General features: G+C 37.2%; 1 protein-coding gene across 3 annotated transcripts in view; it reads left to right on the top strand.

The window, feature by feature from the left end:
• The window catches only part of BCKDHB (branched chain keto acid dehydrogenase E1 subunit beta), a 62,127-nt gene extending 36,932 nt beyond the window's left edge, over positions 1-25,195 (top strand). The window contains exons 10-12 of one of the 3 annotated variants that reach the window (XR_016281785.1): positions 17,339-17,487; positions 24,535-24,676; positions 24,878-25,195. Coding sequence is in view for 2 of the 3 variants with exons in the window: in XM_089530858.1 (XP_089386984.1) it covers positions 17,339-17,479 (141 nt within the window). In the remaining variant the exon portion in view is untranslated. Of the gene's footprint in view, positions 1-12,822; positions 17,488-24,534; positions 24,677-24,877 lie in introns of those variants that run through there. The other 2 variants (XM_089530858.1, XM_089530859.1) reach the window with 2 other exon arrangements.
• The last annotated feature ends 788 nt before the right edge of the window (positions 25,196-25,983 follow it).

Raw genomic sequence — 25,983 nt, 5'->3', positions numbered from 1 at the left:
TCTCTGTCAGAGAGCTCTGCTGCCACAATAAACTACACTTCCCAGTATTCCCTAGCACTGAGCAAAGGCAGTTAAAGCAGTCTCAAACTGCATTATTTCTGCAGTGTGTTTTGAACCTTAGTTTCCTGGTGTACCCCTCTTTTCCAAATGTGTGATTTTCACAATAATGCATGAAATAATTTGGGACCTTGGTTTCCTGCCTGATCTTTTGTGCACTACCCCATTCAACTACACTAAACATTGGAGATTCTTGGAAAACAGAAAGGCCTTTCACTTTTCTAAATGCCTCTGAAGCTTTGTCCAAGACCAGGGAGTGCCATTTTTTGAGCCTTGACTTTCTGAACTTCTGCTGATTTTCTGTCATTGCTTTAAAATGTGTGTTTGCTTTTGGCAAACTGATGGATGTATTTCTCTGCAAATAATTTCACATTACATCAGCATGTAAAGTTTTACACTTTAGTTTTAGTTTTTAAGTGAGAGTTTAAAACTGATGTCAGAAAGAAAACCGATCTGCAGTGGTCTGACTAGTTTACTGGCTTCTCAGTTTTGGCAAAGTCTGGTATTTGCATATTGAACCCTTTCTGAATATTGTATTGTTTAATGAGCTTGCTGTCTCTGGAATTTAGTCACATTAGGGCTGGCATTCTGTTAGCGACATATGGATTGGAGGTGAGTAGTGCAGTAGATGTACTTTGCTGACAGTGATGGAAGAGCATATAGAAATGATGTGCACTGTAGTTGTGCACTGTGCATTTGGGTTGCACATTGCAGTTGTGAATTATGCTTTGAATTCTGGAAATTGCACATTTCACAGCAACATCCAGTCATTGACACATGTTGTGCAATGTTGCTATTCTGCATGGGGGTTGTGCAGGGATGGGATAACATATCTCCATGAGCAAATATTTAAACTTCATGAAAGGAAGTTTAGCCATCATTTGCTATCTTACTTAAGAAAGAAAGCTACTCTATTAAAAAATACACTGAAATAGAAAAGTGAAAAACTCTACTCCCCCCCCCCCCCTAACTTGTTTGACTGAAGAGGCAACAGGACATACCTGTCCAAGGGCACACAACATGAGGAGGTCTGTCTGTTGGCTCATATCCATGCAAAAACATGAATCTTGAGTTTAAGCCGAGTGGCATTTTTGTTACCTCTAACACATGTTTGGGTGATCTGATACTGAAATACTGAAATGGTTACATGAATGCCATGTAAAACTGTGTTAAGTTCTGCCCAAAGATGTTAGCTCCAGTTTTATACATAAAACACAGTTGTCTGTAATACTGTCAGTGATATCAAATGCCAGCTTGTATTCTTACAAGGCTTTGTCTTAAAGTCAGCATGGTTGTAATTTTTAAAAGCAATCTACGGTATTTCACAAATGATTTTTACAAAGATTTTAAAATATAAGTTGGTGCATTCTGAAATCCAAAAAATACTCTAAAGCTAAAACTTTTTTCATGAGTGGTTGAGATATGACATCTTTTCTTTCTGATGGTTTAATGTACTCAAACTTTATTTCATGTGCAAAATTATTTTGAACAATTGTTTAAAATTACCTTCACACTATGTTTTTACAAGTTGTTTATGAAACATAAGTGAATTTAATGTTTACACTTGGGGCCCATCTCCAAGATACCTCATTATGTATGTGTAGATATTCCAAAATCTGTAATAATCTGAAATACGGAAAACATCTGGTCTCAAACATTTTAGATAAGGGATATGGCCATCTGTCAGTACTGCTTTGATTATGTATCCCTGCATGGCAGGGTTTTTTTGTGAAAACTTTATTCTGAAAATTCTTATTTCATGTAGTAGAATTGTTGTTTCACATAACCTAAACCACCTTAATTAGTCTACCCTTCCGGCACATAATTGTTGTTGTTATATTTCTACTCTTTCATACTATATAGCTTTAATGAGCAATCCTTTGCTTCTTCTGAGAGTAGTAGAAGGGCTGCAGAATGTCGTGATTCTGACTGCACGCTTCTTTATATGTATGGTACTAGAAGATGAAGAACAATAACATCCTTATAATAGCCTTTTGTACTGTTGCTCAGTTTCTTGTAGACCTCACAGTACGGATGAAATAACGATATGGAAATGGAAATTTTCCATCTACTCCAACTGGACTCCTCTTATTTGAGTTTTATTACTTCCATGCACAAAAAGTAAAAGCCAGCTCCAGTCCCCGAGATTCTTGGCATTCCCACTTTGCACTTCATCCAGCAAAAATGGATGGGGGGGTATTTTCATGGCACAGGCATGTCAAACCCTGAAACCTTATTTTTATAGTGAAGGCAGTGTATGTAAGAAAGTAATAATGAAGCTGAATCTTTTGTGTGCCTAAAACAACATTCTTTCCCCATTTTATAAATCACATTTTATATCTGATTGTACATTTGTATTTCATGAAAAGTGACAGTGACTTAGCTAAAGCAACAAATTCAAAAAACTTTTAAAAATGGTAATTTGCAAGACAATCCTCTAGGAGTGGAGGAAGTTGCCATTTCCAAAATCATGTGAGCCTGGGTAGGATGCTTTTACCATTCGTCTTCCAACACCTTCTTCCAAGAATCTCTCCCACTGACATCAGTGGGCTGATTTAGTTCATGGCCCCAGTTGTGAGCATATCAAAGGAAGGAATGAACATAAGATCCTCTGGCTTTCTCTACAATGCTCCTTTCCTGGCCTCACCACTGTGAAAGCATTTCCCACCTCTGCACCTGAAGGAATTTTGCCCAAATAGAAAGAGAATCACATTCTTCAGCCCTTCTACTACTCTCAAAAGAAGCAAAGGATTGCTCATTAAAGCTATATAGTATGAAAGAGTAGAAATATAACAACAACAATTATGTGCCAAAGTCACTTGCCATTGTTATTTCACAGAGCTATTTGGAAGTCCCACTGGGCTTTCTCCCACGTGTAGGATTCCAACCTTGATCAGACTGAACTTGGAGCCTATCATTCCATTTGCATTGAGGGGGAACAGAACAATAATGTTAAAATATTGTGTTTAATGGTATGGAATAAAAATTGTGTGCTCATGGAGTCTTCTTCCTGAGATTGCACATATAGGATGAAGGAGGAGCAGAATAGAAGAAAACTATTTCTTCTTTATATTGCTTAATTTAATAGATTTGTTCTTGAGGGGGTACAGAAAAAGAATTCCACCTGTTACAATAGGATAAGTTTCAGTTCTGAGGTACTGTGTATGAATATAGGCAACTTGCCATAAGTTCTACATTTATTGAAGTAAGCTCCAGGAATCTGGCTAGAACTAATTGTGTGATTTGTGAAAATATGCTGAGCTTACCCTTTCTTATTGGCTTGGGAATTTTCCTCTGTCACAGCTTTCATATGGTTTTGGTCTGGAGAGTGTGGCTTTTATTTAATAAGATTCACCAAGCTACAGCAGAAACAGAATTAACATGCCATAAAAAGTAGTGAGCTCTCATATAAGTGCATGCAGGAAAGATTGTTTGTTGAAACAAAGTATATCAAAGGTTAGAGCAGGGTGGGCAAAAGGTGGCCTGTGGGCCATAAGTAGCCCCGCAAGACCTTTTTTTATATCCTCAGGGTTCATAAGTGTTTTTGCACGTACACCTCCCCGAATGTCCCAAAATTATTTCTGTGAGATGCAGAGGCATTTCTACCACATTTATAAACCCCTAAGAGGTTAAAAACAACAACAACAATTTTGTGATTTTTTTTTTGAAGAAAGTATTTGACTTTGGGGGTATGGAGAGCATTTTCACTGCATTTGAGGGCCCATGGAACAATTTAAGCCCTGGAAAAAGCTCACTTTTCTCCCAGTAATGAGACTCACAGTAGCTAACAACATATTTAAAAATACTACACTATACAAAGTTTAGGGCAAGTAAAACACACTCTCTCTCTGTCTCTGTCTCTCTCTCTCTCTCTCTCTGTGTGTGTGTGTGTGTGTAGGTGGAAGAGACTACACCCACTCCAAGGATTACTGAGGGATCAATGTGTCTGTCCCCCTAATCCTACAAAGTTACCCACCCCAGGGTTAGAGGGAGTTTGCTGGACCTAAATATTTTGTCTGGCTTTCTGGAAGAGAAAGTCTTGTTAACAATGATTGATTCTTGTTTTCCAGCTTGTGAAAAAGGTTGATAAGACAATTTCACTCTTGAAATGTTTGGAAAAGATAGTTTATTGGTGGTATCCACCTGTTGCAGAACGCACTAACATTTTATGTTATTGTGAGATGCCATAATTCTGAGTAACAGTTATTCTTAGCTTCTGTAGGCACAGAACCAGTTGAATTATGCCCTCCCATGGTCGTGTCCTGCTGGCCCCTATGAATGGCTGTTTCGGCATCAATTGCAAGGTAGTTTCATTGGGGGACCGCTTATATGGGGTTGCTGGAGGTTGGCAGGGCTACTGACAAAAACGCTTATATAACTTTCTAGATGGTTCCAAACGGTGCTCTGTGCAGGTGCAGGATAACACATTTGTGTGTGTTCACAGATGACCACTCAAGGAACTACAGTAACAGGTATGCAGCCTGCCCATCTGTAGACTCACAATCACTTGTATTTTCCTATAATTCACATCTTGAATGTGATTGACATTTCAGACATTCAAAATTGGTAAACTGACCCTTCTCCACATCTCAGCTTCCAAGTGGAAACTCTTTCTCTTCTCATATTAGTTGTTCAGTCTCAAGCAAGAAGAGCCCGAATAGTTCCCCACGCTGAACAAGCCCAGCCTACCCTTAAAGCAGGCAATTCCTTGGGCCTGGCAAATGCTTGTTACCTCTCCCTGCACCTTTCTTTCTATTCCACCCTTGTTATCTCCTGTCAAAGCCCTGCTTCTCTTCTCACATGACTATACAGTAGTGGTTCCTAAACTTCAATATTTAGAAAGCTGATGGATTTTCTCTTTGTAGCTTGAGTTTTATTTCACCTCTTATCACTTGTGTGACCTGAGAAATAATGTTAACAGTTTGGCTCAGCACTGCTTTCATTGATGGCAGTGTTAGTCATGAAAGTTCACCTCGGAAGCATAAAGAAGATACTATATAGCTTAAATTACAAGTTTCTTCTATCCTGTTAACTTCAGGGTCAACTGGAGCCAATAAACTAATTGTTTGTCATTATCTGGTACAGTATAGAGACACAGAATACAATGATAGCAGAATAGAGGAAATGTTCTCAGTTAAATTTGGGTGATCTCTTATTAGTTCCAGATAACTTGTAAAGTATTTTGCTCAATTCAGGAATACCTTTGTGTGGTCTAGATTTGATATATTTCCTTTTCATTGCTGGAAGGCAGGTTTCTGCATATTCTATATCAAGAGAGACTTTGCCTGTGGTTTGGGTGAAGTTTAACCCCTTTTCAAGTGTTCATGACATACTCTTTTTATAGGATGCCTGGAGTCAAACTCTTCTGCTGAAAGAAAACCATACAGAATCTGTCTTTCCTTGTGAAAATAGTATTACTTTGATAGCTGAATGTGTAACATATTTCTGCATTTAGGATGATTTGCTATGCTGATATAGCAGCTTAGTCCAATCTTTATTGTGTTTATAGTGTTTTATACTGGTTGATTTTTATTGTGACTGTGCGTATTACATAGTGAATCCATGGTTCAGTTCCAGGACTCCCCTGGATACCAAAATTCATGGATGATCAAGTCCCACTAAATATAGTGGCATAGTAAAACGGTGTCTCTTATATAAAATGGCAAAATTAAGGTTTGCTTTTTGGAATTTATGCACACACACACACACACACACACAGAGTCCCCCCTCCCCACACACATTCGCAGGTTTGACATTAGTGATTTATTTTGGTTATTTGCATATGTTAAACCTTGAACACCTCCCACCCTGGAAAGACTTGGAAGAAATGTCTGTGAAGCCTTTCCAGGGTGGGAAGGGGCCAGAGGAAAGGAGCACCCCATTCCCTGAGCCCCTCCCCTCCTGGAAATGGCTGCTTTGTGGGGGAGGAGTTATTTGTGGATTTTCCACATTCATGGGGGTCTTGTTCCCCTAACCACCACGAATGTGGAGGGCTGACTGTATTAATATTTTCAAGCTGTGGAGGGTTGAATTCTCAGATTAAAAAATTGGGGAATATGGACAACTGTATATGGTGTTTAAAGGTCTGTGACCAAAACTAATGTATATAGTCATTCATTTATATTTAATGTAAATATGCTTCTCTTCGATATATTTTTTATTTGCTGTAGATGTCTTATTTGCCTAGGGGAAAGTAGTTGTGTTATACCTGTGTATTTATGTTTGTCAGTTAGGTTATAGTAATGTTTTGTTATTTCAAGAGGACCAAAAATATGTCCACCCCTGCTGAACTGCAATACATTTTGGTTTTCCTTTTTAATCACTTTCCTTCTAGTGGGTTTAGCACATGCCTGTGCCATACCATTACACAATTCACTCTCTCTAAAATGTGTTTTGGGTTATACTTTCTCTAAAGCATATATTTGCAGCTGCAGAAATACATTTTTAATTCAAACCAATCTGGTAGAAACTATACTTGTAAACATAAATTTAACCTGTATAAATGGGAAGACATTGATTCAAAATGCTGCTTCTTATTATACAACTTAACAGTTTATAAACAGTAAAGGTTTCCTTTTTATCTCAAAGAATATATCAATGTTGATAGCATCAGCATTTTGAACAAGTATACATATTTAACCACACAATGACGTATGCTTCTTCAGTATGTATGTTCAGTAGTATTTATTTTAATTTATTGTCCTTTTTTATATTTAATAGAGATCATATGCTACACTGTTACATCTTTAATTTGTAGTTTAATTTCACTGTTGTAAAACAAACAAAATTATGTCAGTCGAATTGGCTTCAGACTGTCTATTATGAGTCACTTCTACTTGACATAAGATTGACTGATGGCACTGAGCTGTAAATAGGTTATTTGAAAAAGTTCTAACATATGCCTTTGCTCAAAAATAAAAAGGCTCGTAAGTATCTTATATTTTGTTTGGCATTGTTATTTAAATAGAAACAGAATAGCTTTGAATAACAAATTGAAGAAGTTACTGTTACATTTGCCAGTCTGGAAAGGCAATATCTGATAATATAGTCTTATGCCATAAGGAAAATGATCGTTTCCTACCAAAATTCAGGATTCATAGGGGATTCCAGTTGATTCTTGGAAAATCCATTTTTAATCATTAGAGATTATTATAGTTACATGTATACACTCCCCATTTTTAGCAAGATTGTTGACAACAAGTGCTACCAATATGTCTGCAAATGCTGTGTATTTCTCACAATCTCAGAGTTCCTTTGGAATACCAATAGCTTAAAAAATACACTACATTTAGATATGTGCACTGTTCAGGCATGAAGTATATATTGAAAAATATGCTTCAGTCTTTCTTGAGAGGAAAACCACTACATTTATCTTACCAAAATAAAATTAGATGGAGGATTAGTAAGGCTTGACTCACAGGAAAGTCTCTGTTCCAGAGTAGATGCCAAATGTCAGTGGTACAAATACATGTACAATATGAAAGTAGGTGGTTTTTTTTATTAATAGCACTCACAGATTTCACAACTGTAATGGCATATCAGAATGTGGAAAAATTGGCTGATATAATTTCCATAATTTGTAGTTCACGGGAAAGATACATTTCACTCATTGACAAGAAGTAATTAACTCCTCATAGCCAAAATGTGAATAATAACCTTTCTCTTCCAGGAATCACTTAGATATTAGCATGTTTAAGATCTGTTACTAGTTAGTGACATATGAACACAGAGAGTTGAGTTTGGCTTATACTTTAGTTAACTCTGAAGATATTAACAGGAATGATTGTGTATCACTTTCAAGTATTTTTTAAAATACGAATGCAACTATTGCCGCAATATTAGCATTACCAGACAATAGAATATATTTAAATTGGATTGCTTTTCATAGTTCTCTCCCCTGCTTACAGAATTGTTAGACTTTCTCACCATTATTGGCTTGTTTAGAAATAGAATCTGCAGGATCATTCAGTTTTGATAATTCTACGACAACAGAGGTTAGTGCATATATATATATATATTCAGACAGGCTTTCCATGCTGTAATCTGAACTGGAAGGATTGGAGAAGCAATCCCTCCCTCGCTTCCCCTCCACCAGGAGCTGTGATGATTACAGAAACACTGAGACCTCTAAAGCACCCCCATAGATGTTAGTGTTGATGTCTCTGTTGTGAGTCCAGGTATTTGGGGGAGGGGGGAGGTATTGCCAGACATCATTTGAACGCCTAAGTGATGCAGCTTCAGAACTTTAAAGTAGATGTGAGGTGGTATATAGGTTAGCATAGCATAAGATCTGCATGCATATTGTTACGCTATGCTGAAGGGATGTTTAACTGCGGCCGTAGTTTTATATGCAACAATCCTTTTAAAAACTATAGTGCTTATCCCCAATATACAGTAGTTTGGTCAACAGTCACAGTGATAACTGGACATAGCTTTCACTAAGTCACATCTACTAATGGTATACTAATGCTAATACTTGGTACCTCAGATATTGATTTGTTCACTTGTTTGTGCAATTTTATGAGTACTTTTATAGACACTGAAACAAGGTACAGGGGCATTGTCTGAGCAGGCTTGGTAATTTAATTGGTCATAACAATTAACGTCTGCCTAGCTGGTACACTCTTTGAACTCCCAGCAACATGAGACAGGGTGCTATTCATCATGGGAAGAGGGAAGCACTTCAGAGTTTCATTTGCAGGTGCTAATAATCCTATGTTCAATAAGAAGGTGGTGAAGGCACCCACAATTTCAGAGGAAAAAAGGCTGTTAATCTTGACTTGGATGCTTCAGCATATAGATTAGTAATAATGCAATGTCATTTTTCAAGTCAAGTGAGCAATGCATTGTAGGTGTTTGAGCCATAGAATTATTTTAAAGATGTTATGGTTGTGAAGACACTTCTTTCATCAGACCAAAAAGAAATAAATGTACAGTTTTTCCAAAGCATATAGATGATACAAACTGAGCATATTTGCCACAATACAAATTTAATTTGTTTCTTTAAAAATTCAAGCATACGTTTTTGGCATTGGATTTAAAAGGTGAATATAAATCTGGCAAACCTGTTCACTTAATTTTGTTGAGTCCTTAGCCTACTGGTCTATGTAGTTATGGGATGCAGCAGATTTTTTAAAGGCAAAAAGATATTTGAGATTATTAATGAGTAGAAAATAAAACCTTGAAAATTTACCTTCCAATTTGGCTTTAATTGCAAAAAGTCAGTTTAAATAAGAAATACATTTCTCTAGTACTTATTAAGTGAAATTGCCCATTTTGCTAGAAGGAGGGAGAGAATCAAAAGATCTTTTGACAGTGACCATCTTGTAAAATTTTGCTAAGTAGATGATATGCTTAAAGCTGTTAGCCTGATGACTGAGTGAGTATGTTAGGGTACGTAGCTGCAGTTGTTATCATTTCATTCGTATTAACCCAAGTTTGTAATGAACCTCTGCTTCTGTTATCTGTTCCTACTCATATCTTCCTGTAATTCTACCTATAGATTTAATTTTGTCTCCTTAAAAATATTGCATTCAGTTATATTAATATGATTTCAAAATGCATTAAATAGTTGCAATGAAACCAAATGATCCAGCACTTTAGCTTTGCTAGGCACTGAGAAATTAGTGTAGAGGTCGAAACAAAAAAGTATTATTAATTTTGTTTGTGCACATTCATGCTCTTTGGAGATTGTACATTTAAATATCAGTGTCTTGATATGTAAAACTTTTAACACAAGAAAAATATTCAGTGTTAGGAGAAAAGACAGCAATATCTAAGTTAAGGTATCCATGCTATGAAGAAAATGTTGATTAGACAAAGTCCACATTACAGAAAGAGAATGGTTAGACCACCTTTGTGAAAACTATTTAAGACATATGCAACAAATACAACTTCCCCCCCTAAGTGGTGGTTTTACCTCACAATGTTTATTTAGTCTTTAAAGATGAATGTGATAGTTTTTGTTAAACTACATACAGAGTATATGTGGAATTGTGCTTAATATTTTTTCTTTCATATATTTCACTTATTTCTCCCTCCCAATCATGTAAATCATTTTTTACTTAATTTATTTAAGACATATGTGCATGGATTTGTACGTGGCTACATCCTAACTATGAAGATTTTGTTCTTCATTGCTGAAGTAATGCTTTTGTCTCACAATTTTTATTTGGTTTTCAATGGTTAATGTTATAATTTGGTAAAGTTTGCATACAAATTCTCTTTTTAAAGATTATTGATTTTATCAGTTTTTCCCTTCTATTGCAGCATTTTGAAGCATATGCTCTGTAATCCCCCACCCCTGTATAGAATAGAAACTTCTTTTGCAGATGGTTTCTGTCTAATAATATACATCAAACTATCTGCTACTCTTTGGCTAATCTATATTCTTGTTCTTGTATATAATGTTAAAGTCTGATTTTATTTTGTAGTGAATATTTGTCCAGGAAGAATTTTTCATGATGGCATGGGTGTTTAGTCATTTTCTAAATATGTTCACATTCATTTTGGAGATGTGAAATCCACTTTATTTTAATGGTATTTTATAACAATAAAGCTAAGACTGATACATGTAATTTAGGTAACGTTAAACCATAGTGAAGAATGTTATATGTGGCTACAATTTATTTGAAAACTGATCGGTAGTAATATAAAGCAAGTTAGATAAACAAACTTTTATTATCCTGTGTGTGCTAATATGCAGGCATGTTGTAAAGAAATGTGTCAGCTGCACAACTGTTATTTTTGTATTTTGTTTCATAATAAGACCTTTTGGCAGCTGTGATTTTTCCAGGACTTATACATGACAGTTTTTTGGCTCTGATTTGGTTAGTAGCTCCTTTTGATCTATGTCATGCTACATTAATATGCTGTTGCTTATTGATTTACTGCTTTGTCATAAATTTGGGATTGTAAGAATTATTATACAATAGTGCTCTGATTATTTTGTAGCTGTGAATAAGATAACGATCGTGCATTTACAGGGAAAATAGCTACACTTTTTATTGTTTTTCGTTTAGCCGTCCATTTTTAGCTAGTTTAATTTTCCTTGTTACTATCTGAAATATAGTCAGCTATGTCCTTTGGGTAAAAAGAACAGAACTTAATTAATGATTATAGTGCTGCCTATCTTGATGTCTGGTTGAAAGGTTTTCTTGCCTCTGTGTTGCCTCTTAGGAGATGGCTGCACTAACTGATGCACTTGATTGTGGCCTTCAGGATTTCAGCTTTGAAAGCAAGTTTCCAAAATAACTCTTTCCAAAGCATTGTATCGAGGCATTGCAGAAAGCATTTTACTTGAAAACTAGGGTATGTTGAGATGGAATTCAGGCATTTGGTTCAACATATGTAGTCTGATTGATTTTCATTGTGATGGAATGTGTATAATACAGAGAACAGATTCCAGCATAGAATTGTATTTATCTTTTAAATTATGAAAAAAAGAAAAAGGAAACCTTTAGATTTCAGCATGCTGAACAAAATTGAATCCCAGTACTAATTGTTCATGCATAGGTTTTCCTTATTTCTTTGCTTAATAATTAAATCATATTCCTTTCTTTTTCTTCTAGCACATTTTTCTGAAATCTGTCTAATAGTTACAGATATATGACAAATGAGATGCTAATGTATCTTTAATTAATTGTTTTCACATGATCATACTTAACATGTATTAACCACATAATTTTTAGTATTTAAAAATTATTAGGCTTTATTTACAGCATGTTAGAAATATTTAAATTAAATGTAATACCAGATAAACATGATTGGACAAGTATTTAGATATATTTAATGGGAATACAATGTAATCACTATTTAGACATTTTTAAATAGACTACAATTTAACTTAAATACTACTAGTATAAATAACTCCCAGTAAGCAAATCACATGCACTCAGCCTCTGGGGAAAGCAATGGCAAACATCCTCTGAATAAATCTTGCCAAGAAAACCCCATGATAGGTTCGCTTTAGGGTCTCCATACATTGGAAATGCCTTGAAGGCACACAACAACAAAGCTAGTTACTCTAGCACTTTTTTTTTTTTTGCAGTTCGTTACCATATTTTAGGTAGTTAGCAAACAGAACTTTTTTAAAAATATGTTTTTTCCTGTTTCTAAAACTTAGCATGTGATTATCAAGTTTAGCAAGAACATAATTTTACATTTTAAAATGTGTTTGCATGGAAACTATTTTACCAATACCATTGAAAATTCAGTAAATTGATCTATGAAACCTTTTTTAGGGAAAGAAAAAATGACCATAGCATTGATAATGAATGATATAATGATATTCCTTGTTCAGTTATAATGAGTAAAAATCTAGCTGGCATAAACTTTTGATGTGAGAGAGTGGGAATCTATTGTTAAAGACATTAAAATATAATAAAAATTGTACCAATGTTTTCTTTAAATAAATCATAAAGATTCTTAGTTTTGTTTCATTTGCACTTTCATATCATCTAAAATAATATATAGCAAGATACTATACTATAAAACATAATGTAATCTAAATATGAATTGCTAACTAATATATTTGGTATATTACGTACCAATCATTAAATATCACGTTCATGAAATAAAGTGTGTCCGATTCAAAAAGAATTTGAATTAACCAATAACATAAATAAATGAAGATGATGTAGTTGATATGAGAGCTATTTAAAACTTACTGTAAAAATTCAGATATAACTGAACATTATTTTTATTGTTTCATTTTACTTTAAATGATGTTAATGTTTAAGTAGAAACTTTTATGATTCATTGCAGCAGCACAGCTGAACTGTAACATCCATGTAGTCCAAAAGGTATACAAGAAACAGCTTGCATATATGAGAGTCCAAGGACAACTCAGATGGTGATCTTGAAAAAAGAAAATAATTTGAGAGCGCCGTGCTTTTATTGGAAAGCTGAAATGTATGAATCCTAAAGTATTTAAAGATTGGCTGCTCATCCAAATGCAGTCAAACTTTTACTGTTCAGCATTGTCACACAAAGGAGCTATCTACAAGACCAAGTTTCTGCAATTAATTCCTGGAAGGTCCCTTGGGTGGCTAGCACTGAATGGTGTATTATTAAAAAGAGGCTAGTATCACATTTCGTTTAAGAAATGTGAATGTTACAATGCCATGCATTTGGTCATATAAAAAGCTGGGTTTTCCTACAAGTGCCTTTCAGTTTAAAATGCATGTGAAAATATATAAAATCTTTATGCTGCTTTCTGTGGGGTTATGTCTTTTTTCATGTAAAAAGCTGAATTTTCCTGAAAATACTTTTCAGTTTAAAATGCATGTGAAAATATATAAAATCTTTGTGCTGCTCTCTGTGAGGTTATTTGAAGTTGACAAACCTGTCATAGCATCTGTGTAAACCGTCAAAAGATATCAATATAGAGCTGTTCTAGTCTCTAAAACATGAGAGATCACTTATGGTTGATTACTCTTTCAACAGTTAATTGGATGAAAATTGGGGGAATAAACAGACCTTTAGGTGAATTAGAAATACAGTTTATGAAAACATCTTCTGTTGTACAGTGAACCCTTGGTATTGGGTTTGGTTCCAGGACCTCCCCCCAACTCCTTAGACACCAAAATCTATTTATGCTCAGGATACACAATGGGGGTGTAAATTAGTGTCCCTTATATAAAATGGCAAAATCAAGGTTTGTGTTGTGGTAGGGGTTTTTTTATATAATATTTTCAAGCTGTGGTGGTTGACACTGTACAGAGGGATTCCAAGGGCCAACTGTACTCTAGAGTATTGTGGACCTGATTTTGGGCAACATTTTATTGGAGAGGTTCATCCTAACCTCAGTGTTTTTGTTCATGTTCCGTAGTCTCTGAACACATATAGTATAAGAACAGTTGATATTGGTTAGATCCAGATTCAGTTACAGGAGGTGTTGTTAGTGGAAATGCTAGAGAAGGCAGTTTTAACTTCTCCCACTAGCAGTTATGCTTCCTGAAAAGCTAAGTGTTGGGGATTTACAGAACATGAAATAAAAGTTTCTGCCCTCCCTTTAGCTGGATTGGAATTCTGTCAGTGGAAGGAATCTTTCTGGATCTCGCATGGTGAGATGAGTGAGTTTTGACTATCATATCATTTCTAGCTAATGCAGTAGTAGGATATTTCTTCCATGTACCCTTGTTGCATTTGTGTGCTTTTAATGCTGATAATCAGGAGAGACAGGCACACATTTCTGCTAAAGCTAGAATAAGTGGGAATGTCTCTTTACAATTTTTATAGCTCTATCCCACTGAGCATTAAATCTGTTTCATCTGATTTGATCAACTGCTATTCTTTCTGAGAGTATTTTTTTTCTATTTTGCCTAGGAGGATAAGATGGAAGTCCTGTGGAGCAAAGGAACCATTTTTATAATCAATGTTAAAAACAAATTCACATCTTGCACAAATGTACAAAAACATAATATAGTACATTACTGAAAGACATAAACTAGACATTGCAGCATTTCTAAGAAATATTGAGGAGAAAAAAGTAAAGTGTTCTGGGATGTAATCTAAAGGAGGGAAGGGCAGTGATGTTGCATTTAACTCATTTAATTTTCATTATATCATTTAAAATTGCTTTTTTTAAAGAAAAGTTTTATTAGTTAAAATCACCTGTTACAAATCATACCAATCATACAAATCAAGCAAGTCAAATAATCTAAATAAGGATTCAACATGGATATAAGAAGCGTACATTATAAATTGTACACATACCTTCTTCTATAAATCCTATCCTCCCCCTTCTTATAAAATTCCAAGTAGCATCTTTCTTTGTAATTTTATCATACTTTGTCAGCTGAGTTTCAGACTGATACTCTGATTAAAAGAAAATAAAAATTTAAGCAGATGAATAACATCTTACTGAATAGGTTTATTAATTGCGAAGAGAGTAATTGAAGGAAAATCTGGAACCAATGCATAATATTAGAAGTTGCTTTTGTCTGTTTGAAAGGGAAAGTGTTGGTAAAAATAACTTGTAAAAGTATAATCCTAACTTAATCTGTATTTAAAGCATTGGATTCATGCTAAATTTAAGAACATTTTTAAAACTCAGAAAGGCATTATCTTAGGCTGAAATTGTTTGCATGCATGGCACCATGAGGTAATTGCCAAAGGTCCACCGCTTTGGCAGAGCTGACTAATACTGATGTATTATTTAGGCATCCTTTGTCCCTATGGCACAGCTGTGAGGCACCGTTTTAAATTTCTCACTGTGTGTTCCAACACAGTGTTAAAAACTTCCCAGCTGGCCACTGATAGACCTATTCTCAGCAGTAAGAAGGCAATTATTGAAGCAAGTTTTAAATAATTTAATTAAATAATTTAAAACATATACCTAAAGGGGATAAATTGTAGTTAAATATACAGTTAAAGACCTATTGAGTGAAAAGAGCTTCTAAAGTCCTCTCTTCAAAAAGCTTAAGTCCTAAAAGCCTGTCATTTTTTTTTAATGGCCTTTGCTTGCTGACAGAAAGACTACATTAGGGGGAGGCACTCTGACCTCCCTGGGAATGGAGTTGCAGAGCATTAGGACAGTCACCAAGAAGGCATTGACTTGCATCCCCATCATTTCTGTGAAGGTGGCAGGGCTAAGAGAAGGCTCTGTCCTGAGGATCTCATGGCACGGACAGGCTTATGGCCTGATCTAGACGGGCCTAAAGTGCACTCTCGTCATGTGCTAGGGGTTGGCCAAGGGCGCACCGCCCATATGTGCCTCACCCCTAGCACGTGACAAGGGTGTCAAAATTGTGGCACCCTGTACACAGGCACTGCCAATTTTATGTGACGGATGCATAGCATCCACACGACCCGGCATCATTGGCTTTTTGCAGGTTCTTTTTGCTGCGCGAGGGAGCTGTGCGGTTTGTCTTCTACGGCTTCTTCATGCAGCAAAAAAAGGCGTGGATAGACCGCCCTTTTTGGGTGGTCTGTATCCCGCGATGGTCTGTCAGATAATTTGGACCTAAGCCATATAGGACTATAGGTCATCTCCAACCCTTTGACTTTTCCCCCCAGAAACAGACTGGCATCCAGTGGAGCTTTTGTAACAGGGGAATTGCATAGTTCCTGTGTCCTGTCCCATTTAACAGTCTGGATTCAGCTCTTTGTAGCAGCTGAAGTTTTCAAACCCTCTTCAGACCCAGGTAGAGCATTTTACAACAATCCAGACAGGTTGTAACTAATTCATGTACCACTGTAGCCAGATCATGAGCCAACAGGAACAGGACAATTGGCCAACAAGCTTTAAGTGTGCAAAAGCACTCCTGGCCTTGTTGCCAAAAAATGGGATGTTGGACACTGGCTGACAATTATCCATATACAAGTAGATGGAATAATGGATTTTTTCTTTGTTTCAATTGAGGTTTTACAGATATCTCCTTTAGACAAGCTGGCATTCTGCCTTTGTGTAAGGCAGCCTTGACTAGCCTCTTCACCCAATCACCCAGTCTTCCTCTGGCCTGTTTAATGAGCTATGAAGGGCAAGAGTCCAGCACACATGTGGTAGCTCTTCCTTCTCCACACCTTCAGGCTGTACAAATGAAAAAGAATCCATTATTAATGGACATGAAAGGGCCAAATTGCATCCATTGAGACTGTTGTGAACAAACATCCTGGGCAGTGATGGTGAACCTTTTCGAGGCCGAGTGCCCAAATTGCAACCCCAAACCCACTTATTTATTGCAAAGTGCCATGTCCCTCTGGCTTTCCAGTAACAAACTCTGGCAAACGCTGTGCTGGGGTGACGGCACATGTGTCCACAGAGAGGGCTCTGAGTGCCACCTCTGGCACGTGTGCCATAGGTTCGCCATCACTGATCCTGGGGATATTTAGCCTGGTGAAGAAAAGGTTAAGAGGTGATGTGATAGCCCTGTTTAAATATTTGAAGGGATGTCATATTGAGGAGGGAACAAGCTTGTTTTTCTGCTGCTCCAGAGAAAAGGACCTGGAACAATGGGTGCAAGCTACAGGAAAAGAGATTCCACCTCAACATTAGGAGGAACTTCCTGACAGTAAGGGCTGTTTGTTTAGCAGTACTAAGTGAAATCTGTTGGAAGAGAGGTTAGACATGATCTTTATCTGTTCCCACATCCTCTTTCCAAGAAAAATTATTCAAATGTACTCAAGAAACTTACAGGTTGAGCAAGATAGCAACTGCCACCCTCCTCTTTTACTTAATAATCAGAAATACATTAAAGGATATTAACATGTGAAGGTTGGCCTTTGAACCTATTGCTATTACTCGCCTTCTCTCTGTTCTCTCTCTTTTAATTAACAGGAGGAATGTTTCTTGAATCTAGAGGCTCCTATTTCACGAGTGTGTGGTTACGACACTCCATTTCCTCACATTTTTGAGCCATTCTATATTCCAGACAAATGGAAATGTTATGATGCACTTCGGAAAATGATTAATTATTGATCATGCAGGTGAGTAAAAAAAAGCCTTAAACATTTTAAAGTAAAATCTTAGCAAATATCATTTACCATCGGCTGTTGTACTACTAAAAAAATTCCGCTGGTAATTTTTCCCAGTTGGAAATGTGAAAGAGGAATTTTATAATTATTCAAATCTTCAGTAAGTGATTTGTTTAAATCTATTTAGAATGGAAAATAAAATGACCTGAAGATGGCATGCATATATTTCATGCCCATGTATTACGTTAGAGAACTTGTCAGTTTCTTACTTTTCTGCTGTGAGATGGGACACCTTCATTAGCTGTATTTTACACTAATGCTCATGCAGTTACCTTTGTGATTGGCACCCTGCATTATCACACCCACCTACCTTTTCCAGACTGCTTACATGGGGCTATCCTCTTCTAATCTTAACACAAATCTAGAAGGTAAGATTAGCCAGTGCTTCTCAATTTATAATTTCTTATGTCCTGCCATTCATTCTTTAAGCCTGGGTAGAAACAAAAACCCACTTTTTTCAAGAATGGCATTCATATATTTAAACAGACATTCTGTTGTTTTATTTATCATTAATGGCCAGTCCTAAGGACATAAATACAAAAATAGTAATTTCATTAGTACAGTGGACCCTTGTTATACGCTGGGGTTTGGTTCCAAGATCCCCTGTGTATAACAAAATCCGTGTATGCTCAAGTCTCATTAAATATAATGACATAGCAAAATGGTGTCCCTTAAAAAAATGGAAAATCAACATTTGATATTTGAAATTTACACTTTTTTTCAACATTTTCAAACCGTGTATGCTTGAATCCGTGTATAAAAAATCCATGCATAAGAAGGGCCGACTGTAATTGAAATCTATAATAATGCAGTTGCAATAAATGTAAAAGCTCTAATCGTCTTTGTGGCTGAAGAGTATAAATATAGTATACCCTCCGTATCCACAGATTCCCTATCCATGGATTCAACGATCCACGGTTTCAAAATACTTAAAAATATATATAAATTCCAAAAAGCAAACCTTGATTTTGTCATTTTATATAAAGGAAACCATTTTATAATGCCATTGTATTTAATGGGACTTGAGCATCCATGGATTTTGGTATCTAGAAGGGATCCTGAAGCCAAACTTCAGTGAATAACAAGGGCCCATTGTATTCTAAATAAATAAATAATAAAACACAAGGGTAGCAGAATCTTAGTAATTATTGTGAAAACCATGTGTCCCATCTAGAGAACTTCATCCCACCAGTTTATATGTAGTACAATTTAAGTGTGATAGGATATATATAGGATGTAAGACCACCCATCAGGCTTCATTCTGAACAGTGGTTTGAGTCAAGCTGCTATTTCCCATTGGCTTTTCATATGAGATTTCAGCAGCCACAAATCCAGTGCAGCTGGATTCCTGAGAAATACTTTCTCCCTATTTTTTTTTATAGTTGTGCTTTCTAAAATGCAGTATACCATAATTCAAAGGGAAGCTTTGGACACATCCTCCTCATATTTTCAGAGCAGTGGGATTAAAAAGTTGAAAGCCTATCTGTTATGTTTGAAAGACATGATTCTCACATGAAGAGCTTTTGAACCAGTTTCTGTAAGAGTCTATAAGGTTCTGCTGGGTTCACATATGACAGAAGTATTTGATCAATCTTCTATGTTTGCTTTTTTGCATGCTTAAAAACAGCCTTCTCAAATGTGTACACAGAAGTAGTTTGTTTCCAAAAGTGACTTTTTGAAAGCATAAAAATCTCTCAGCCAGCTTATTGTTTCTTATAATTTTCATGATATATGTGGCTGTTTGTCTAGAATTCATACTTAAAACTAGCCTTTTGAGTTGTTTTCATAGTCTGAGAAGCTCACATTAGAGCTGTATATAAAGATATACTACTTTAAATAATATTAAAGTAGCTGCTGTATTTCTTTAAACCAAAATAGATTATAATAAGAAAGCAGTTATTGCTGAAAAGGGCTCACAGATATATAAACATTCCACCTAGTATGTAATAAATGTCTACAGCTCTGAAACAAAAATGGTATGACGGTGCTGGGTGTTGTGAACAGAGATAGGAGTAAGAAAATCCAGACATTATTTTCCCACTTGCAGAAATGCTTTGTATAGTTTGTGCAGGTCTTTGTTCCTGTTTTTTTTTTATTTTAAAAAGTACCATCTATGTAATTAACAAAACGAGGCCCACACTATCCCAAAATTAAATGTACCAACCGAACTACTGTAGTTATATGTGATAGAATGAAGTTTTATAGATTCAGTTATAATTTATGTCTTTTAAGTATTTATTTAGCTGTTAACCCCCATGTCTTCAGGGCTTGGGAGACAGTTTAAAAATACACAGAAAACCCCCTGTAAAATCAGACCAAGCAAAATAAGCAACCCTCCCCCTTATATTAAAAGCTTATTCTTGGCTTCTGAAAAGCACTGCAAATAAAAAAAGTTTTATAATGTTTCCAAAATATGCTAAAGCTGCTGTTAGAATCCATTCAATACTTGTGGGAGGCTGCTAGGAACGGCTGATTGTTTGACTTTGCTGTTCACACTTAGCACATGGATAGAATGATCAAATTCTTTCTAGATAGATCAGAGACATCAGGACTTCTTTGAATGTGAGACTTCCTACATGATACATAACTGTACAAAAATAGGGGCAAATTGTGCTCTCTCCTCATTATTTTACTGTGTTGTCTTGACCAGATAATAGGTTAGTTTTATGACTTAATGGAAAAAAGTCATTAGTATTTTAGAATAATGGTGAGAAATTGTATGAGGACATGATACAGCCCTGTGAATATAAGATGATAATTGGACTGAAGGCCCATCCAGATGACATCCCGTTCATACAGTGGCTAACCAGTAACATATGGGAAGCATATAAGCAAAGCACAAATGCAGCAGCTCTTGTTTGCCAGAAACCAGTTGACAGAGGCATACAGGGGGAATCCAAACAAAAAAATGGTGATGTTTCAAAAGGCAGTACTGTTTTCATTTAAACTATCATGTGTTTTATTAAATTTAAACTACCTTCTGTTGCTGCATGTTTTCAAATCCTGCATTAATTCGCTTCCATCCTGGGCATGTTGTTTTGCTGATGACAAAAGCAAGGTTACGTCCAGCTTTTCCAGCTACTCTCCAACTCTTCCCTCTGTAGTTTTTTGTGGGTTTTTCGGGCTATGTGGCCATGTTCTAAAAGAGTTTATTCCTGACATTTCGCCAGCTTCTCTGGCTGGCATTTTCCCTTTATATAGAACAGTATATGGCGTGTTGGTGTCCAGTTTAAGATCACAACAATTAATGGAAAGCAGCTGTTCATCCTAGATGTGTGGAAAAGGGAGGGTGGCAAAAGTGTAGATTTGTGACTCACAGCAAAGAGTTAGGAAATTGAAAAGGAAGTAGGGCTATTGGAGCCCACAAAGCATCTGGATGCAACCACTTCAAAATTAAAAGCAAGTGATTGGTGAAGGGTGTGAATCGTTGATAGAAGCACATTGTGAAAGCTAGTGGAGCATTCAGAGAAGGTAGTCTCTGGGAGGTGAAAGGCAGTTTGAAATACAATAAAGTAGTAGAAATATAAAATGTACATTTGAACATAGTGGAAGCTGATGTTTTAAATTCACCCTTCTGGATTCTACCACTGGTTCTGATACTGAAGGTAATATGTAAGAACACTGATTGATAGCCTTATCCTTCATGAATTTACCTCTTTAAAAAGCCATACAAATGAATGATTATCACTATATTTTGTGGTAGCAAAGTTCAGTGCTTAATTATATCTTTTATGAAGATCTGGCTTCTTTTATCTATTTACAGTCACACTTAGTTTTGGTGGACAAAACTGGCTTATAGTATTATATGAGAGAGATAGAAGAAATTTTCTCTGTCTGCTCTCTCTACACCATGCATATCTATATACCTTTAATCATGTTTCATCATTTTTAATATGTTAAAGAGAAACAAACATTTTAACCTTAATCTTTCTATTTTAACTGTAAAGCTCATAACATTTCTTCAAACCTCCGTGGGCCCGCTTTGAGGACATCATGGCCCCATAGGGTCCATGGATTACATCTTAAGAACTGCTGCCCTAGAAGGTTAGGATAGTTTACTTGACACTGCTTGTTAACGTTAAATCTAACCTTGAGCATTCTGAAGAAATTCAACCCTTTTGACCTTTTTTCCCAACTTCCCTTTAATAATAATAATAATAATAATAATAATAGGATTTATTTATATACCGCCCAATCACTGGAAATCTGAGCGGTTTACAACAGAGGGGATAATAGATGGTTCCCTGCCCTCAGGCTTACAATCTAAAAGACACGGAACAAAAAGGAGAAGGGAATGGTAAGGCAGGGATCAGGTCCAGCATTCTTCTCTCCTTCTGAGGCCTGGACCAAGGCAGATGGACTGGAGGGAGGGCTCTTCTTCTTCAGGCTAACCTTGATGGAGCTGGGCCAGCCTATTCTCTCCCTCACAGGCCAAAAGACGACAGTTATGGAGGGAGGAGCCTCTTTCTTCAGGCTAGCCCTGGTGGAGCTGGGCCAGCCTATTCTCTCCCTCACAGGCCGAAAGATGACGGTTAAGGAGGGAGGAGCCTCTTTCTTCAGGCTAGCCCTGGTGGAGCTGGGCCAGCCTATTCTCTCCCTCACAGGCTGAAGGATGACAGTTAAGGAGGGAGGAGCCTCTTTCTTCAGGCTAGCCCTGGTGGAGCTGGGCCAGCCTATTTTCTCCTTCACAGGCCGAAAGATGAGTTAATAAAAAAATAAATAAAATAATAATAAAATTTATTTCTATACTGCTTTTCCGCAGTGATCAAAGCGGTGTACATAGTAAAATGATTAAAACAACATAAAATTAAAACCACATTACATTAATTACAATATACAATTCAAATCCAGTTAAGGAGGGAGGAGCCTCTTTTTTCAGGCTAGCCCTGATGGAGCTGAGCCAGCGTATTCACTCCTTCACAGGCCGAAGGATGACAGTTATGGAGGGAGGAGTCTCTTCTTCCAGGCTAGCCCTGATGGAGCTGGGCCAGCCTATTCTCTCCCTCATAGGCCAAAGGATGACAGTTAAGGAGGGAGGAGCCTCTTTCTCCAGGCTAGCCCTGGTGGAGCTGGGCCAGCCTATTATCTCCCCCATAGGCCGAAGGATGACAGTTAAGGAGGGAGGAGCCTCTTTCTCCAGGCTAGCCCTGGTGGAACTGGGCCAGCCTATTCTCCCCCTTATAATCCGAAAGATGACAGTTAAGGAGGGAGGAGCCTCTTTCTTCAGGCTAGCCCTGGTGGAGCTGGGCCAGCCTATTCTCTCCGTCATAGGCCGAAGGATGACAGTTAAGGAGGGAGGAGCCTCGTTCTTCAGGCTAGCCCTGGTGGAGCTGGGCCAGCCTACTCTCTCCGTCATAGGCTGAAGGATGACAGTTAAGGAGGGTGGAGCCTCGTTCTTCAGGCTAGCCCTGGTGGAGCTAGGCCAGCCTATTCTCTCCGTCATAGGCCGAAGGATGACAGTTATGGAGGGAGGAGCCTCGTTCTTCAGGCTAGCCCTGGTGGAGCTGGGCCAGCCTACTCTCTCCATCATAGGCCGAAGGATGACAGTTAAAGAGGGTGGAGCCTCATTTTTCAGGCTAGCCCTGGTGGAGCTGGGCCAGCCTACTCTCTCTCTCTCAGACCGAAGGATGACAGTTAAGGAGGGTGGAGCCTCGTTCTTCAGGCTAGCCCTGGTGGAGCTGGGCCAGCCTATTCTCTCCCTCACAGGCCGAAAGATGACAGTTAAGGAGGGTGGAGCCTCGTTTTTCAGGCTAGCCCTGGTGGAGCTGGGCCAGCCTATTATCTCCCCCATAGGCCGAAGGATGACAGTTAAGGAGGGTGGAGCCTCGTTCTTCAGGCTAGCCCTGGTGGAGCTGGGCCAGCCTATTCTCTCCGTCATAGGCCGAAGGATGACAGTTAAGGAGGGTGGAGCCTCTTTCTTCAGGCTAGCCCTGATGGAGCTGGGCCAACCTATTCTCTCCCTCACATCTCCTCAGTTTAGAAATATTTTCTGTTTTGAAGTCATATGTAACTACAGTGGGCCCTTGGTAACCCTGGGGTTTGGCTCCAGGACCCCCCCCCCATAGATACCAAAATCCGTCCCATTAAATACAATAGCCTAGTAAAATAATGACCCTTATATAAAAAGTCAAAAGCAAGGGCTTTTTTGGGAGGGGGGCATAGAATTTATATACAGTGTGCCCATGTTATACGCGGCATCTGCCAGTTTGCAGTGTCAGCCAGAAAAATCAGCAGTAGCAGAACATGTTATAAACCATCCTGGGCATGAAATACTGTTTGATAAAACTGAAATTCTGGACCATGCCAACAACTTATCAGGTCAGAATGCACAGGGAAGCCATTGAAATCCATAAACATCTGGATAATTTCAACCGGAAAGAAGAAACCCTTAAAGTGAATAAAGTTTGGCTACTAGTCCTGAAGGATAGCAAAATTGAGGACTCAGCAAATGCAAATGAGAAACCACCCAAGATCAGGGGCTTTCCCAGCAGACAGTGATCACCAATTAGCAGACACTAATCCTCTTTGCATATCCTCCCACCCTGAGGCCCTGCCATCAACAACAGAACAATGCACAGATTAACATGGAATTCCTCCAGACCAGGGTCACACACAGTGTGTCTGTGTGTATATATCCAGCTCTCTTCTAGGCCTGCATTCTCTGAAGATGCCAGCCACAGATCCTGGTGAAACGTCAGGAATAAACTCTTCTTGAACATGGCCATATAGCCCGAAAAACCCACAAAAAATTATGAACTGTTTTTCTTTGTTTTAACATAATTGTTTTAACACTTTTAAATCTCTGTTTTGCTCTGAGAAGGAGGTGATTTGTAGACCAGCAGGACCCAGGTTATTTTGGGGACCGTCTTCCTGGGTTAAAGATGCTGCTGTTAAATTCCATGAAAATAGCAACCATCCAGGTTTGGATCTTGGATAAGAATGATGACCAGGCTTGTATAATGGTGACATCACTGGGTAAAGCTGGTTTGTATTTTTCAGCTTTGACCTGTATGTGGAGAGCTGCAGGAAGAACAGGCAGCTTTGCAGAAGTCTGATCGTGATTAATTCAAAACTGCCCTCTTAAGCAGTCTTCCAGTTCTGAGTGTGTATTCCTGAAAAGAGATACTTGGTTCAGTGTATTGTGAGCTGATGGTCTGCCCTACTATTGTGTTATATAAACTACCCACTCTAAAATAGACAAGTCAATTCTGTATATTTGTAAATGAATCCAGCTATATTCATTGGGGCTTTCTCCTATTAAGTGTGCAAAATAATCAGAACTAAATGTTGAGAGATACATTTTGAAACTATAAAACATTGTAATGTTTTGTTTCTGTTCTAGGAAAAGGGAGAAAAACAGGAATAAACTGAAGTTCCGGTCTATCGTCATGCACATTCGATTAGGACATACTTTATTTTTTTAAAAAAGCAAAGAACTACTTGAGATAATGCTATCAACAACATTATTTTTAACACGCATCATGGCTGTTTGTCAAAGTTTCAAAATATTTGCCAGCTGTGGAATCAAGAATGGGCAAGTGATTGCTAGAAAAAGTTGGTTATTAACTTTCCCTTTTGTACATAAAAGAATTCTAAATATATTACCATATATATTAAGTTTTGGGGCATACTTAATAAACTTACTGTTTGTTACAATAGACTTTTGGTTTGTGTTTTTTGCCTTAATTGATAAGTCTGTGTTTACAATTATTTCACAGTAGATCTTTTCTATTAACTCTCAGTGATTGTATCCTTTAAGACCCCTTTGCATAATTAGCAGCCATAAACAGTTACTGTAAAACAGAAAATCCTGTATTGTAAAACAAGTCATAAAAGAACCTGTCAACCCATTAGTATAATAAAATATTAAAAGAAACACTATTCCTGAACAGCTCCGCTGTCTCAAGTCTGATTCAGTTATGTGAATAATGGTATGTTTAATGAGGATATTCATAAATTACAGACTTAATGAATATACTTTGAAATATTTGAAACAGTTACACAACCCCATCCCACCCTTGTTTTGCTATGTGGAAGCTGGTCCCTGTTATAGTTCTGCTGCATATAAATTGAGGTTGCACTGAGGGTGTGATTTTCAACCTTGTTCTGGTGATTATCCCCATTCAGTTTAGGAAGTAATTGGGAGATAATTTGAACTGACCTGGGTACAGCTCAGAATATCACTTTAGGAAATTCAAAGCTTTGTGGTTACCCTTGAATATCAATGGTAACATCAACAAAAAGGTTGTTAGGGTTTTCCTTGTTGTGGACAAGTTGACTTAGGTTTTTTGGATCAATTTTTAAAGTAAAATTTCTAGACTTATACATTAGATATATAGTATACTAGGGAGATAATGATAAATGAGGTACGATTTGACACAATTTGTGTTTAATAGTTTTTGGGACCACCTTATACAGAACAGTGTGCATAACAGTGTCTCTTTTTTC

This window comes from Sceloporus occidentalis, unplaced genomic scaffold (genome assembly GCF_023333645.1).
Source record: "Sceloporus occidentalis isolate IW3139 unplaced genomic scaffold, rSceOcc1.0.p SCAF_6, whole genome shotgun sequence".
NCBI lineage: Eukaryota > Metazoa > Chordata > Lepidosauria > Squamata > Phrynosomatidae > Sceloporus > Sceloporus occidentalis.
Note: the sequence above shows the minus strand (reverse complement) of the source record. Positions and strands in the feature narration are given on the sequence as shown.